The sequence below is a fragment of the Engraulis encrasicolus genome, chromosome 7, assembly GCF_034702125.1.
Source record: "Engraulis encrasicolus isolate BLACKSEA-1 chromosome 7, IST_EnEncr_1.0, whole genome shotgun sequence".
Lineage (NCBI taxonomy): Eukaryota > Metazoa > Chordata > Actinopteri > Clupeiformes > Engraulidae > Engraulis > Engraulis encrasicolus.
Window position 1 is genome coordinate 46,063,237 of NC_085863.1, and position 14,354 is coordinate 46,077,590.

The 14,354-nt window shown below is 44.4% G+C and overlaps 1 protein-coding gene across 19 annotated transcripts in view; it reads left to right on the top strand.

Annotated features, from left to right (window-relative positions):
* picalma (phosphatidylinositol binding clathrin assembly protein a) overlaps positions 1-14,354 on the top strand; it is a 38,869-nt gene that overhangs the window by 11,196 nt on the left and 13,319 nt on the right. For 10 of the 19 annotated variants that reach the window (XM_063203673.1, XM_063203683.1, XM_063203677.1 and 7 more), the window contains exons 4-14: positions 1,079-1,154; positions 2,200-2,302; positions 2,456-2,549; positions 3,617-3,728; positions 5,827-5,933; positions 6,039-6,080; positions 7,835-7,920; positions 8,468-8,591; positions 9,177-9,334; positions 10,612-10,709; positions 13,015-13,167. In XM_063203673.1, coding sequence (XP_063059743.1) covers positions 1,079-1,154; positions 2,200-2,302; positions 2,456-2,549; positions 3,617-3,728; positions 5,827-5,933; positions 6,039-6,080; positions 7,835-7,920; positions 8,468-8,591; positions 9,177-9,334; positions 10,612-10,709; positions 13,015-13,167 — 1,153 coding nt within the window. The remainder of the gene's footprint in view (positions 1-1,078; positions 1,155-2,199; positions 2,303-2,455; positions 2,550-3,616; positions 3,729-5,826; positions 5,934-6,038; positions 6,081-7,834; positions 7,921-8,467; positions 8,592-9,176; positions 9,335-10,611; positions 10,710-13,014; positions 13,168-14,354) is intronic. The other 9 variants (XM_063203688.1, XM_063203690.1, XM_063203689.1 and 6 more) reach the window with 3 other exon arrangements.

Consider the following 14,354-nt stretch of genomic DNA (forward strand, 5'->3'; position numbering starts at 1 on the left):
TTGCTTGTTTTGGGCAGAGCCAAGGCATTCAGACACAACTGGGGTAAAGGAAGTTGGTTGGTTACATGATATGAAAAATACATCTAGGCAGTAGCATTCTTTTCCCCAGAGACTAACACAGAACCACTACATAACAAGCAAAGATTGTTACAAATGAATAACATGTACATTGACTTTCTGTACATGTACATGGACTTTCTGTGTTTTCACTTGCTGGAAATATTTTGGAACTATGGCGATCTTGGGGTCAAAGGCTCCATGAGCCGCCATCTTTGTGTAAAAGTGAGGTCAATGGGATTAGCCCAACTCTTACGGACATGGCTCTGGTTTTGGGCTTTTCTGGCCTTTGTTTGATAGGATGGTGAAAAATAGACAGGAAGCAAGCTGGAGAGAGATGTGGGGTTGTGTTGGGAAATTGCAGAATTCAAACCTGCGTCCCTATGGGCATGCAGAACATACGTGTACATTACATACATGTACATTGTTGGGTGCATTGGTTGAGTGCGCTGTATGTCTATTGACTTGGTATGATCCTCTCTTCATTTACCCTTTTGCACTGTTAAAACGGAGAGGTGATGGAAAGGGGGTGAGATGGTAATCTTGCTCAGCCTATTGATAAGCGTTGCCTCTCAGTGATGGCTCGACTCCCAAGCTAAAGCTACTTAGCAGTGATGATTTTGTCAATGGATGGAAAAGTGCTGACTGCAGGCCCCCCCATCACCATCATTGAAATCCATCACCATCACTGCCTGTTAGCAGCACAGCCCACGCCACATGTATCACCCACAGTACTGTTACTAAAGCTTTCAGGTGTTAGTGCAACAGCTCTAGCCCTACTGTTTTAACAGTCAGTGAATGAGTACAATTTTAGAGAAAAGATGTGCAGAATTGGGATTTCATTGTTGCCCTGCACAACCTGTCTGTGGAAGACATGTTTTGTTTAGACTGTAAATGTTGCTTGGCAAGACATCAGTCTAAGTACTTGTGTCAACCCTTAATGTATTTGCAAATCAATAATTCCTAGAAGCGGACCATCATGCAGAAGCCTTACTCTGTTTTTACTTTGATGTCTTTGCAGAGGTTTATACAGTACCTGGCCTCAAGAAACACATTATTTAACCTCAGTAACTTCTTGGACAAAAGTGGGTTACAAGGTAAGGGATGTCCTTGTGTCTCGTTTCACACAGTGTTTTTTTTTAATAATTGGCCTTGGAATCAGAAGGTTGCAGGTTCAAATCCTGTATTATCTATGGCTGTAGTGCACTTGAGCAAGGCACCTAATCCCACATTGCTTCAGGAACTGTCACCAGTTTGCCTATACCTATAAAGTCATGGATGCAGTGCAAATGCTGAACAGAATTTGAACTAAAGTTGGCAAACAAACGCCACTGTCTGCCCGGGGTGTAAACAGCTGTCTGTCTCCGGTCAGCTGTTCAGTTTGCTACTCAGTCACCCAAAGTGCATTTTAATACCAAGTGCAAACAGGATCAAAGTCATGGCTTTGATTGAGCTGGCTGCACACAGTTCCCAGCCTCCGCTGTAGTTTCTGGTACGGAGAGGGCAGTGGTGTCAACAGCCTTGAGCCAAAACACTGAGCGTAGTTACATGTACGAAGTAGTCCAGTTTCAAACGGAATGTTGTCAGTATTGGATTTAAAACAAGTTCCGGAATATTGCATTTGCATGTGTGAAACGGTGTTCTGCAACCAGAACATTCCTGGAACATAAACATGCCCGCTATCGGAAAAAAATAGAGAGTTTACATGACTTGTATGCAAACTGAATAATGGCACCATGCTATTTAAAATCAGAATACTCCATGCATGCAACTGTCCTCACTGAGTGGCACTCCTGGCCATTTATGTACTTGTAGACTCGAAAAGGCACACCAGTGTTTGCACGTTTCTTCTCCTTCGTTTGTGAGCATTTTTCTATGACCTTTAACTAATGACGTTCGTGAAAGACCTACTGTTGCATGGCTGTGCGGAGAGTTTGTAAACACAACTGGTAGCATTTCATATTGTTGAATGGAATATAAAAACTAAAATCTCCTGGCTTACTTTATCAAACAGGAGTTGACAATCAAGGTTCTTGGGAGACTTTTATTTTTAAGTTTTGGGCCAAACAAATTTCATAGTGTGGTCATTGTGTTACCCTGGCAGGTGATCATAATTGCAAACTAATTCTCTTTTCTCCCCAGGCTATGACATGTCCACCTTCATCCGAAGGTATAGTCGCTACCTGAACGAGAAGGCAGTGTCCTACCGCCAGGTCGCTTTTGACTTCACGAAAGTAAAACGAGGGTATGACTACTCATTTACTCACTCACTCACTCACTTGGACTGCTTTGCGTACTTGGTGCCCTATGCCCTAAATGCCGTCATCCTGTTTTCCTAGCAGTCCCTGTTGTCACGTCATGGCATGGAAATGTTTATCTTTCTCTTATCTCTCCGCAGGTCGGACGGTGTCATGAGGACGATGAACACAGAGAAGCTCCTGAAGACCATCCCCATCATCCAGAATCAGATGGACGCTCTTCTGGACTTCAATGTTGGTGGCATTCTCGCCCTCTCGCTCTCTTTCTCTCGCTCTCTTTCTCGCTCACTCTCGCTCACTCTTTCTCGTTGTCTCTCATGTTCTCTCCTCTCCCGTGCTCTCTCTGTTTGTCTCTTTTCTGACTCTCTCTCTCTCTCTTTTCTGTCTCTCTCTCTCTCTCTCTCTCTCTCTCTCTCTCTCTCTCTCTCTCTCTCTCTCTCTCTCTCTCTCTCTCTCTCTCTCTCTCTCTCTCTCTCTCTCTCTCTCTCTCTCACACACACACACCCACACACACACCTGGACCACCAAAAGTCAGAACCTCATCTTGAGTTGCGTCATGAGTTGGATTATTAAAGTCATAGCTGTACCTACAGTGTATCTGTTATGACATTCCTAACAATGTGAAACGACAAGGCAGAAGTACATAGATGAGAAATAAAGTGGGGTTTTCCAGCATTCTTTTTCTTTGGAATGCTGCTGTTAACGTCACTTGTGAAAAATACGCCATCTGCATTCATCACTACTACTCTTATAGACTGTATGCTTAATCTAATTACTTTTTCCTTCTGTAGGGGATATGAAGGTACAGTATTTTTTAAAAGGCTTTTTGTGTCCTTTATTGACTACAGGACTGCCGAAAGTATGACTGAAAGGTAGTGAGAGAGGGAGAGGTGGGGCAGGGTTGGGACAGGACCTAGGCTGGACTCTCAAACCAGGGTCCTCGTGGGCATTGAAGCCCATATGTGGGAGACTTGGACAGCCCACGAATATTGAGTATTTTTGTGTACACATCAGAATATGTGTGCATGACTGACAAGACATAAACTCCCCCTCTCCCCCAAGTAGCCACACAGCTGGGCTCCTCAGTGAAGCCGTTCGTTTGAGGGCAGTAGGTCGGAAAGTGACAGATGAGGCAACACTGAGTTGTCGTCTGGATAACTGGTTTAGACACACACACTCACACTTACACTCACACTCACACTCACACTCACACTCATACACACACACTCACACACTACTAGGATGTTTTGCAGCCTCCTGAATTGACCTTCTGCTGTTTGCATTGTCCCCGTCGTCCCCAGGTCAATGCCAATGAACTCACCAATGGGGTCATCAATGCTGCCTTCATGCTTCTGTTCAAAGATGCCATACGACTGTTTGCTGCCTACAACGAAGGGATCATCAACCTGCTCGGTGAGTGGCCTTCTCTCTACAAACGCATACACACAAGAGGCCATGATTGGGCCTCAGTCCTGGCTCAAACGGCTAAGACACTGTACTGTTACGCCAGGGACCCAGGTTCAATTTCGGCCTGAAGTAATTTCCTAATCCTCCCCCATCTGTCTCTCCTAGCCATTTCCCCTCATTTTCCTCTCAAACTGTCTTGTCTGTGTAAAGGCTAAGAAGACCCTGAAATATCTCTAAAAGAAGCCATGATTTGGTATGAACCTGTTGGAATGCTGCTTTAGATTCACTATTGGGTCAAGGAGATACAGTATAATCAATGAGTGCCAACCATTTGCAAAAAATATGCTAATGGTTTGGTCTGTGACTGTGTGCCAGCATGTTTACATGGATGTAGAACAGGCCATTTGTTTTCAGTTTAAGTAACCCCCCTTATCTTAACACAACACCCTCCCTGTCCTCTTGTGAGGGTTGAGAGGGAACCTTTGCACTTTGTTGTTGACCTACGCTGATTATCAGAGGCAGTTATGCTTGCCAGAGCACAAACAAACTTCCTCCACCGCAGAAAGATTGCTGATAGCTGTACGTATCAAAATCTGCTCTAGATTCTTGTGTGTGTTTTGTGTGTGGTTGTGGGTGGGTGTCTGTGTGTGTATGTGCTTTTAAGTGTCACGTAAGCGTAGTGTCGTAAGACGTGATTGATCGAAAGCCGCCACGGAAGGAGATCACGTCATGATTAGTTCATTTAAGCCATTTTGATCGACTGACATGTCCTCACATTTTGTTGTATAACCCTGATTTTTTTGTCTCGTTGGGAAAAGAGCACCATGTTTACGATGAACACGTATAACAGAAGTTGTTTGAATAGAGGGCATCACATGGCAAGGATGGGCAGCTTGTTGTTGTGTATGGCCGATACAGTCACATATAGTAGCTCTGTGTAGTTGCCCTCGTTGCTGTGTAGAGGAGAGAGGCCCAGTGTGTCTGCTAGTGTAACTGGAGCATGTTGGCTTTTGCACATGCATGTCCCCATGTAGCTGGCTCACAGCTCCACGTTTCCTGGTTTTAAATAAATGTGTAGCCGTGGTGTAACAGCAGGGCTTTTTGGTGGGCTAGAAGCACCAGTGTGACCTTTGTCATGGACACTGTGCCATTGGCAGGCCTTGGTGAATGGGGGTGGAGGTGATGGAGGTGTTAGGTGGGGAGCAGGAGAAAGGTGCTGGTTGCACTCTTCACAGTCTGCTGTGTACTCTGCTCTCACCCCTTCTATTTCAACGTTTTCGTATTTGTCAATTTGTGTCTTGCTTTTTTTCTCTCGCTTTTTTGTGTTGCTTTTATGTCTTTCAGTCATAGGAATAGCTAATGTGAGAACCCTGCTATCAGTGTTGTGTTTGTACTGCACTTTACAGCCAGATGATGCAGGAAGAGGAAGAGTATCCAATCTACTATCTTTGGTACAGTACTGTACGTACTACACTACAGGCTGTGATTAATCTTTAGATTGGAGAATTGTTGGAAATGAATTTGATGTAGTTTGTGATGATTGGTCATGTTAAATGAGACCGTACGTGAATAAATTGATGTCATGTTGGTTAAAAAAAAGTGTCTGAAATGTTGATGCTCTCTGCCCTAAGATATGAGCGATTTTATCGACGAGCTGTTCAATAGCACCAGATGAAAATTATGATGAAAATGAAAATGATCAGAAAATGCATCCTTTTTTACCCGTATTATACACCAAATAGTTTATCGTGTTAAGATGACTGTCAACTCAACTGCCTGAGCATATGAGCAAAATGCCACCACCATCACAAAATCCATGTACTGAATTTTTAGCAGCCCATTTTCTCCTATAACTATAGCTGAGCACACAGAATTAATAGCATCGTGCCATTCAAGATCATTTTTGCTCTTCAGTTACATTTTCAGTCCAAATGACATTTCAAAGGCATTTGTTTTATAGCTATGATTATTTATTATTTTTTGCAAGTTAGTGTGCAATAGATGTGATTCACCAGTATGTGGTGACCTGCTGGCCTTTGGCATTCATTGCGGTGTTTTTCCCGACTCAAGGCAATCAACATCTTTTTGCTGTTTCCATTCACAGAGAAGTATTTTGATATGAAGAAAACTCAGTGTAAAGAGGGCCTTGACATTTACAAGAAATTCCTCACGCGAATGACTAGGATCTCAGAATTTCTCAAAGTTGCAGAGGTGAGTTTTAACGGACACTCAATATATGGATTAGCAATGTATGGTTTACCACTTGCATAGCTGCACAGAAAAAAACGTTTTGACTTTTTTTCTTTTCCAAAACAGCAAGTGGGCATCGACCGCGGTGACATCCCAGATCTATCCCAGGTAAGACCATTGCCCAGTCATTGGCCTCTCCTCTCCTCTCCTCTTTTTTTCTCCTCTCTTCTCCTCTCCAGGCCTCTGCTGTTGCTCCTGTGGCTTCACCTTTCAGCCCTCCAGCACCTGTGCACCTGCTACCTTCACTTGCCAAGTGCCCCCCCCCCTTTTTCTCTCTTTCTCTCTGTCTTCCTCTCTCTCTCTCTCTCTCTCGCTCTCGCTCGCTCTCGCTCTCGCTCTCGCTCTCTCTCGCTCTTCCTCTCTTGCTCTCTCACTCACCCTACCATCACTGTGGCAGTTTAATAACTCCAGTCTGCACAGATGGCTCTTCTCTCACTGCCCTGCGCATGCAGTGGGCTGTGCCTGTGCATGCTACCTCACGGCAGCGCCAACGCTAGCGCCTCACTGCTACTACTCCTCTCCACTTTGGGCTGCCTGCGTGCACATACAGCACATAAAGGTGTTGCTACTGGGGCTCAACGGGCAGCATTTATGCACACAGAGAGGGTGATGGGGTAAGGGGATAGCTGGTGTTGGTTGGAGTTCATTATAAAAAGAAAGGGCAGAATATACTGTAGAATATGCTTGTTCTGTGGGTATGAATTTAAGATATGTAGATAACAAATTGTATTGGTTACTGTATATAATGACATAATGATGGAGCTTTCTAAAAATAGTGTCCCAAAAAAAACTTCCTCAGTGCTTGGATGTTCTTTACCGAAACAAGTACTTTTTCATGATTAAGGTCTGTGTTCAGAAGACGTTCTTATCAGCATCTATCCCTCTGATCTGATATGTTGGTCAGCCAAGTCATGTTTAATGTTTGGCTGCTTGTTTATGGAGCCTCGCACTGCGATATCAAGGAAACTTGTGCCGGAACAAAAAACAAATCCTCGTATGATTTCATAGGCTGGTTTAATCAAGTTTATTTGTTAATGTGAACAGTCATGGATACCGGTGTATTAGCCTTCAGTGCATGCAAATACGTACGGGCAGGGAGAGATACATTTCTGAGAACCAAATACTGCAGTTAATATGTTATGCTTCGATCAGTGTTGCATGGAGGCCTATACAGTATACATAGCTCTCTGTCTCTTGTGGCAGGATTGTAAGTGCTGAGCAAAAGCCATCACATATGACTTGACTGATCAACAGTTTGGAAACAATGGTGGGAAATTTTAGAAGGTCAATTGTAGTTCATCATCATTATTCGTTTCTCATGGCAGTGAAGGTGCCTGTAACCCAATTTGACCAAAGTACCACCTTTATATTCTGTATCTCTTTCCTTTATCTTTTCCATTCTTCAGTTTACAGTTTGTGTAAGTATCTGCACTTCACTCTCTTACTCTGTAATGGACAGTTAGCTTTTGTCTGTGCACAGTGCATATAAAAAGCATACACACCCCTGTTCAAATGCCAGTGATGTGACATATATATATATATTTTTTTTACTTTCCCTTTTAAAGCTTTTGAGGGTTTTATACATTGCATTGTACAGGTTTGTAGTTTACCTGGGGTGGAAAAAGTTATGAAATTACTTGTCACAGTATTTGTTTACATTGATGAAAATCTGGCCTTTTAGATAGGGGTGTAAAGTCTTTTTATATTCACTGCATATGTTCTGTACTGTGCGTGTGTATCTGTTGTGGCCGTGATGGAAGTACTTTGGTTTGCATGCTACAGTATGTAACTGTCTCTTTGTGTGGCAGCCGTTGGTTCTCCTTCTGAGTGCATTAGAGTAAGAGCACCTTCTCTCTTGGCAGGCACCCAGCAGCCTTCTGGACGCTCTAGAGCAGCACCTGGCTTCCTTAGAGGGCAAGAAAGTCAAGGATTCCACAGCAGCAAGCAGGTATGGTGTCTCTGTGTGTGTGTGTCTGTCTGTGTGCGTGTGTCTGTACGCGGGTCTGTGTGCGTGTGTGTGTGTGTGTGTGTCTGTGCGCGGGTCTGTGTGCGTGTGTGTGTGTGTGTGTGTGTGTCTGTGCGCGGGTCTGTGTGTGTGCTGTTCTTTATTACTGAGTTTGCTTGGCACTGATGGGTGCCAGGATTTTTTACTGTCCTTGTGAGGAGCAGCGTTCCCCTCCAACACACACAAAAAGAGAACCCCAGCTAAAAAAAAGAGTGGCAAACGCAAGAGGAAATGAGTCTAGAATGATCCAAGAGGCAGACCTGCTTGCGCCTGCAGGAACATGTTGACTGTGTTGTGAGAGCTTTCCTGAGGCGTCTGAACTCTTAACTGTGTCTCTGTCTGTCTGTCTGTGTGTGTCTGCCTCATATTGTGTGTGTGTGTGTGTGTTTGTGTGTCTATCATATCGTGTGTGTGTGTGTGTGTGTGCGTGCGTGCGTGCCTGCCTGCGTGCGTGCCTGCGTGCGTTTCTTCCTTCCCGCTCCTCCTGCAGAGCTAGCACTCTGTCCAACGCAGTGTCGTCGCTGGCCAACACGGGCATCTCCTTCACCAAAGTGGACGAGAGGGAAAAGCAGGCCGCCCTGGAGGAGGAGCAGGCACGCCTCAAAGCACTGAAGGTACCTTTGATTTCTGGGGGCTCATGCCCCCTTTTCTTTGTTTCTTTCTTTGTTTGTTTGTTTGTTTCATTCTTTCTTTCTTTCATTCTTTCTTTCTTTCTTTCTTTCTTTCTGTCTTTCTTTCTGTCTTTGTTTCTCTCTCTTTCTCTCTTGTCTCTCTCTCTCTCTTTCACTCTCCCTCTCTCTCTCTCTCTCTCTCTCTCTCTCTCTCTCTCTCTCTCTCTCTCTCTCTCAGACCTATTCTGTGTCTCTCCATTTTACTGTGGCTGTCAAATATTTCTTTCTGTCACTCTGCACTGTGTGCCCTGTCTCTCTGACTGCCTGTGCCTTTGACTCTGTCCAGATGTTTCACTCACACTCATTCTCTCTCTCTGGCATGTGTCTGTCTGACGTGTGTCCTATCTGTCTTTGTGTCTGTCCAGATATTCTGGTCTCTCTGTCTGCCCTTGTCTCTCTCCTTGTTCCACACCAACTTTCTCTCTTCGTGTCTGTCTCTGTGATGCCTGCTGGTGCTGTGTGCCATATGCGGGGACCCTAAGTGTGCTGCTCACAGTGTACCGGTGTGTTTGGTTATGTCACTTCGAGCAGGAACAGCGTCTCAAGGAACTGTCCAAGAAGCCGGTAGCAGCTGCGGGGTCCTCCTCCGCCACCACGGCCGCCTCGCCTGTGTCCACCGGGGAAATCGGTGGCATCAGCACCGCCCCCGCCATCGACCTCTTCTCCACGCCCAGCTCCACCAACAGGTGAGCTAGAGATGTATACACACACACACACACACACACACTTAGAAGCTGTTTACCCGTATATGGATATTTTAGAAAACGCATTGGTTTTGGTCTCTCATTTACACGTAAACAGACTTTTACAATGCACATTTCAAAACTCACAATGGAGTCTTTGTTTTTCATCCAAATTGTTTACATGTAAACAGATAAAAATCTGCATTTAAAATGATCTGCATACGTGTAACTATCACCTCAGGCTTTTCCCTCACAGACACTTACTCACAGGAATGAGCTTGTACTGTTTGCCATGTCCCCATTTCCCCTTGTCACAATGCACAATGCACACACCCATGCACATGGGCGTATAAAAAAAGCAAGCTTGGGGATGCAAACAGTCAGGGATGTTCACACCGACACAGCCTCAGCCACTCATTTTTTAGTGGCTGCCAGCCTAGCTACAGCTCCTCTCCCTCTCTTTTCTGTCTCTCGTGCTCACTTTCTCTCTCTCGCTCTTGCTCTCTCCCTTTCTTTGGGGAAAGAAACACATGCTTGGTCTTAGTTCAGGTGCAAGATTTTAAAGTCAAAATGAGTGATGGGTGAAGAAAAATCCAGACGTTTGAATCTGAGCAAAAATGTTTGTATTCCAACTCCAAGCTTTTGGTCAAAGACTTCTTTCAACCAGAATAAAAAAGCCATATTCTTGCCGAAGAAAGCCTGGCTGAAAGCTTGCAGATGAGTGAAAGCCCCTTTTGCTCACTGGATTTTCCATTCTTTGTTACTTGTGTAGCCCTATTTAACCCATTGTGTCCCGGAGACACATATACGCTGCATTAAGGATTTTGAGATTTGGGCTGTTTTATTAAAAATGTGGGTAAGTTAGAGCTGAATGAACACTTTCTAAGGCAAAACGAGGTTCCTAGCTTTTAAATGTAACTCATTTCATGTTTGTATGTGCTTCGTTGGCTGAGATATTTAGGATTTAATAGGCAGAGGGCACCCTTTCCCTAAAAGGGCTTAGGACAGAATGGGTTAAAGTAAGTTTTTTCACAAAAAGGGCCCACCAAATTCTTTAGAATTAGATGCAGCTGGCAGGTAACATTGTATAGTTACAATATGTACACGCTAACACATGGGTGTGTGCGTGCGTGCATGTGTGTAGCGTTGCATTGCTTAAATATGACTGACAGCAAGTGGAAGGCTGAAGCTCAAGTGGGCAGATTCCAATTAGCATTTTAATTATTTCGGTGTGACTTTTTCCCCCGTCCCCTCTTGCCTTTTTTCCGTTATTATTTCAGCACTTCAAAGATGCAGAGTGACCTCCTGGACCTGCAGCCAACATTTCAGCCGACGCTGCCTCTCTCCACAGGCCTGCCTGCAGCCAACACCTGGGGGGGTGAGTACTGTTAGCTCAGACCCTGCTGTACTGAGCCAAGTTGGCCCAGCCTGCAGACACGCTCACCGGTTGCTGGGGCACTACTGCTCTGGACCAACGGTCGTACTGTTGTGTCGACTCGGCAGCAACAGATTTCAGAGCACATGGTCAGCATGCTTTCAAGACTACTACACGACCACATTTCTTTTCTTCTCTGCGTTTGGTCTACTTTGCTGAATTTGGCAGACGAACATGGAGCACTCCAGTTGGCTTATAGTAACTTTCCTTAAGAAGTAAAAATGGCATTGTACAGGGTTTTTTTTGTTTTGTTTTTGGCCGGTCTTAAGATCTGCCAGTACTATTTCCATATTGAGCAATAGCACTCTGGGTATTAACTCTGCGGACATGGTTTGGTGAACTGAGGGTAAAATATACCATTGAAAGGAAGTTTGGTGAAGTGAAATTTGCCATTGACACAAAAAAGACATGGCAGAGTTTCTATAGTCAGTGTTAAAAACCGATATGGGCCTTTTTTTGGCAGGTCATGGAGAATGGGGGTTATCAGGACCACTGCAGTTTGTGTGCAGTGTAAGAGTCACTTGACTCCAGACACACAGATAAAGGCGTGCACGATTAGATAATGTTTACTGTGTGCTCAAGTGTGTTACACAAAAAATATCTTTACAGCTCGCCAGTGGCCTTATTTTTAGGTATTGCATTTCTTTGAGCAGACAAGAACACTGTAAGGTGGATAATGAGTTCCACAGGCCAAACGGGGACTTTTTTTTACACCTACACATCTATCACATAACTTCCCCTTCTTTCATCCATAGAAAGTAACAGTTGTGCATCTAGCACACACAGCTGCACAGTACATTGTCAGTGTAAAGTCAAAACTCAGAGTTGAATTTAAGTCTCTTCATGTTTGTTGGTCATACTTGAGTGTTGAATGTACACTTCAAAATGTACTGTGTAAAAAGTTCCATGGTTCCTGAACACCAATAATGTGATCTGCCTAACTTGTCTGGTCTTAGTTTTTCTGTGTTACCCAGTTGATTAGACGAGAATGAGAAGGCAGGACGAAGTCACATGACTCTGCGAATGATAAGCGCTTGTTGGTCAAGTTGAGCAAAAAACGTCCTGGCTGAATATGGAAAGAGTATATTGTCTTGGCCATTCATGTCTAGAAAAGCGTATTTTTCCGTTATGATCACAGAAGCAGTCACAGACACACGTCAGAGCTTGGTCACAATTTGTCATTGTTATGTGGAGGGCAACATTTTATTCCATCTAATTTGAAAGCAATATTGAGATTAGAAAGTGATGTCTGCAAATTTAGACTGTAGACACCGCTAATAGGAAGTAATGGAAATAGGTGCTGAATAAATTCACCAAAATCCAAAGCAGCGAGAGTGAACTGGGTTTGCTAGGCTTTTGTAATATGTGGCCATATTGTTTTTCGTGGTTTGTGCGACCCTGTGGTTTACGTGTGTAGAGCTTGTTTAGTCCAGAATCACTTCCTTCCTGTCTGATTGGTGTTGATTAGGCATGAAGGGGCCTGGTGAGGAGACTCCAGGGTGGCCAGATTTGGAGGTTTCTTGCCCAATTGGGCTGTTTAGGGTGACCGTCTGTGGGTTGAAAAAATATGTATTGGATGGGTTTTTCTGTAGACTCGTGACCATAGAATTGAATTGAACTTTGGTGGGATTTAGTGCTTCCATGTGGTTTTTGAGCACGGGTTGGAAATCATCTGTCAGTCACGTCTGGCAACCCTGGAGGTGACTCCAGAGCGGTGGCCTGGGTCAGTGGTGTTTGGGTGTGGGCCTCCGGGCAAACCAGAAGCGCTGTTAAGTGGCTAATGGGGCCTACTGTGGATTGATTGTGTGGTGGAGCTTTTCCACTGTTAAGAAAATGGTTAGGCTAGGTTGGTGTGCACTAAGTTAATGTCTGTGGTTTGCATGTGGTGGTTGTATATTCCTACAAGTAGGTTGAAGGTTGTCTGGGTATAGGTCAGCTTTTTGCTGGGGTCTTTTTGTCGGATTTTATGTTCCAACTTGGCATGTTTCATTCGTTTTTGGTTTTGTCTGTCTGTCATACAGTATATGCAGTCCTTCTTAGTGTCACTCTATTCTTATGTCTTCCTGTTTTCTGGTCTCTTATTGCTCTGTGTATTTATCTGCATGTCTACGGCTAACTACTCTATTATTGTGATGTATATGTAGTGGTCTGCATGCTCTGATATTTTTTCCCTTTCTCTATCTTTCTCTATCTCATCTTGTTATAACATCTCTGTTCTCTCCTGTTTTCTGTTCTGCCCGTCTTGTAGATCCTTTCACGTCCTCTGACGCTGTCGATGACTCCATTCCAAACTTAAACCCTTTCCTTACAAACGCTGTTGTCGATGATTTCCATCTACCTGTTGTGTCTTCAGACGGTGTTAGTTTTTCTTCTAGGACGCCCAGTCATGAAATGTTTGGTGGTAAACAGATATTTTTGATTTCTGTTTGTTTTTGGTGTTCCTCTCCCTCTTTCCTGCCCTGCTGCTCCAATATATGCCCCCTTGGCTTCCCTTGATGCCCATTCCTAGTGATGGGCAACCTGGAATCATTAGTTTACAATCCAGTGCCACATATTCCAAATGACCTGGTTTTACCTGTCCAATTCCATCAGGTGACTGTCTGGTTTAATGATCACCTGGGCAGCCGTGGTGTAGTGGTTAGAGAGTTGGACTGTTGGAGGTTCAATCCCCACCCTTGCCAATCTCTTCCTCCCTCGTGTTGAGCAAGGCACCTAACCCCACACTGCTCCAGGGACTGTAACCAATACCCTGTAATATCTATAAGTGGCTTTGTGAAGTGTAATGTGAAATGTAATGTTGAGTTGAACAGGTGAAAACAGGTCATTTTGGAGTATGTGGCAGTAGATTGTGAATAATGAATGCTGGATGGCTATCATTGCCCGTTCCCCAGTAGCTGTGTGGGAATACTGCCTCCCCATATGCAGGCCGTACCCCTTGCATGCATTATCATTCCTACTAGACTGTGCATTGAGGCGTTGCTACAGCTAGCACTGAGTGCAGCTACACGCACAGGATATTTCGATTTTATAAATGAAATGTAAGCTCTCTATTCATTCGTTCATTTGTTCTGGGAATATTCCGGCTGCTCTGAATGCTGTTCCATGCATTTAAACAGAATATTCTGGAACTTGTTTCAAACCGAATTGCTGACACTATTCCATTTAAAAACGGAATTCTTCAGTGCATGTATTGTAACTGCACTCACAGTCTCCTGTCTCTCCATGATGTCGGGTAGACAAGACGGACAGCTTTTCCTGGTGCTTGAGAGCTTGCAAGAGGCTTGTTGCATATAAAGCAGTCATTGACGTCTCATTGAGAGAGAGACGCTATAATTATTCTCCTGATGACGATATGACTAAGCTGAAGGCTCACCACTACCTGAAGATGCAAATGCAGTTGCTGCTCTTCAGTGATATGCCGTGGGTGTGTGTGTGTGTGTGTGTGTGTGTGTGTGTGTGTGTGTGTGTGTGTGTGCGTTCAGGCACGCATGCATAGGTATGTGTGTGTGCCGAGTGCGTGGGTGTTTGCAAGGGAGACCTGGTCACATGGCTCTGTTTTTTCATGAGGCAATAGCCAGGAGGACATGT